At 41.9% G+C, this 1,623-nt stretch overlaps 1 protein-coding gene across 1 annotated transcript; it reads right to left on the bottom strand.

The window, feature by feature from the left end:
- Positions 1 to 6: 6 nt before the first annotated feature.
- On the bottom strand, positions 7 to 1,109 carry LOC140966519 (1-Cys peroxiredoxin-like). Its single transcript, XM_073426781.1, has 2 exons — positions 904 to 1,109; positions 7 to 604 (listed from the first exon to the last, which is right to left on the bottom strand). The coding sequence occupies exons 1-2, from the start codon at positions 1,022 to 1,024 to the stop codon at positions 69 to 71; spliced, it is 657 nt and encodes a 218-aa protein (XP_073282882.1). The 5' UTR covers positions 1,025 to 1,109; the 3' UTR covers positions 7 to 68.
- Positions 1,110 to 1,623: the final 514 nt, after the last annotated feature.

Here is a 1,623-nt window from a genome sequence, read left to right on the forward strand (position 1 = left end):
CGTTACAAGCAAAACCATCGCATATTAACCTGATAATCTTAAATATATAAATGTGACTCGCTACACAGCTACTCCACATGAGTGAACCGCAGGTAATCTTTGTTAGAGGGAAGTTCAACACTGTCGTATCCTTGGGGAAAGGATTGTTTGGCTTCATCATTAGAAACATCAGGCGAGATCACTACTGGGTCCCCAGGTTTCCAGTTTGCAGGCGTGGAGATCTTGTGCTTCGACGCTATCTGCAGCGAGTCCAGAACCCGTAAAACCTCATCCATGTTCCGACCAGTGCTCGCTGGGTATAAAAAGCTCAGCTTTATCTTCTTGTCGGGCCCAACGACATGCAAAGCACGAGAGGGGGTCACCGTGTTGCCGTCTGAAGGCTCCACCATGTTGAGTTTCTTGATGATCTCTCTGGTGGGATCGGCCGCGATGGGGTAGTTTACCGGTTTGTTCTTGTTGTAGGCTTCGATGTCTTTGATCCATTCTTGGTGTGACTGAATATCATCGCAGGAAAATCCCAGAAGTTTCACCCCCCTCTGCTCGAATTTGTCGGCGTAAGCCGCCATGGCGCCGAGCTCCGTCGTGCAAACAGGAGTAAAATCACCTGCATGTAAATACAGATTAGGTGATCATTGAATTTTTTGTCCCTCTAGAGAGCATGCTCCTTTGGTCCACTAGTCACACTTGTTTGCAATTTCCTCCCTTCTGTCACCAGGGTGCCGACTCAGAGAAAAAGCCAAATTTGCAAGACAAGCTACGATAATAGCAGATCATGACAGAAATTCAACTTCCAAAATTGAAACTCACAATGAAGCCGATTTTTAGAGAGGACCAATTTTACAAAAAAAAAATCGAGCATACTTGTGATATTGAGGAGAGCTGAGACAACGATTAACTTATAACCTGGATGAGAGAAGATGATGGTGAACTTGGCATTGTTGCAATATTCGTGGAGTTTGATGTTTCCATGAGTGGTCTGAAATTCAAGGTCTGGGACAGTGTCTCCAATGGTGAGCCCTGGCATTTTTCACACGAAGAAAGATTATAGCTCAGCCTTCGATCAAGACGATGCCAACATACGTATACGCATATATATTATCTATATGTAATTTTAAGAGGTAGACAGGGGGTTTAAGTAGTGATGGAAGAGACGTTGCATGGAGAGAACGTGGCTGGTTAAGAGGTTGGCATGCGACACTGATTCTTTGTGCTGCTTCCACGTAAATTAATTAAGAGAAATATTGGTATATATTAAATCAAAGGCTTAAATTTTTATTTCACAATAAGTGCTGTTTATCCGGTTAGGTCTTGAACCAGGGAAAATTTATATCATTCTTTGACTTTGAACCCAGCATTTCAGCCTTTTCTGAGTTTCTAGAAACTCAACAAGAAATTAGTTTTCACTAATCCAATTTTATTATTATTATTACAACGTTTGGGGATGGGGTAGATGGAGGCTGGATTTTATTTCCTTTTACGTTAGGGAAGAATTTATCTCTTTATTCAGGTGTTGCTGTCTAATCCTACTCGAGTTCGATGGAATTGTTAGATTAAGTATGAAATTCTTCGGTCCACTTTACATATTGCAAAACACGAGCCTTCGACGAAAATGCAGTAAATAGA

This window comes from Primulina huaijiensis, unplaced genomic scaffold (assembly GCF_012295235.1).
Source record: "Primulina huaijiensis isolate GDHJ02 unplaced genomic scaffold, ASM1229523v2 scaffold206910, whole genome shotgun sequence".
Classification (NCBI taxonomy): Eukaryota; Viridiplantae; Streptophyta; class Magnoliopsida; order Lamiales; family Gesneriaceae; genus Primulina; species Primulina huaijiensis.

Excerpts from the sequence above, each read along its gene's own strand:
- LOC140966519 (XM_073426781.1), bottom strand. The coding sequence starts at position 1,024 with ATGCCAGGGCTCACCATTGGAGACACTGTCCCAGACCTTGAATTTCAG. Across the intron at positions 605-903 it reads CATCATCTTCTCTCATCCAG|GTGATTTTACTCCTGTTTGC; the intron begins GTTATAAGTTAA and ends ATTTACATGCAG.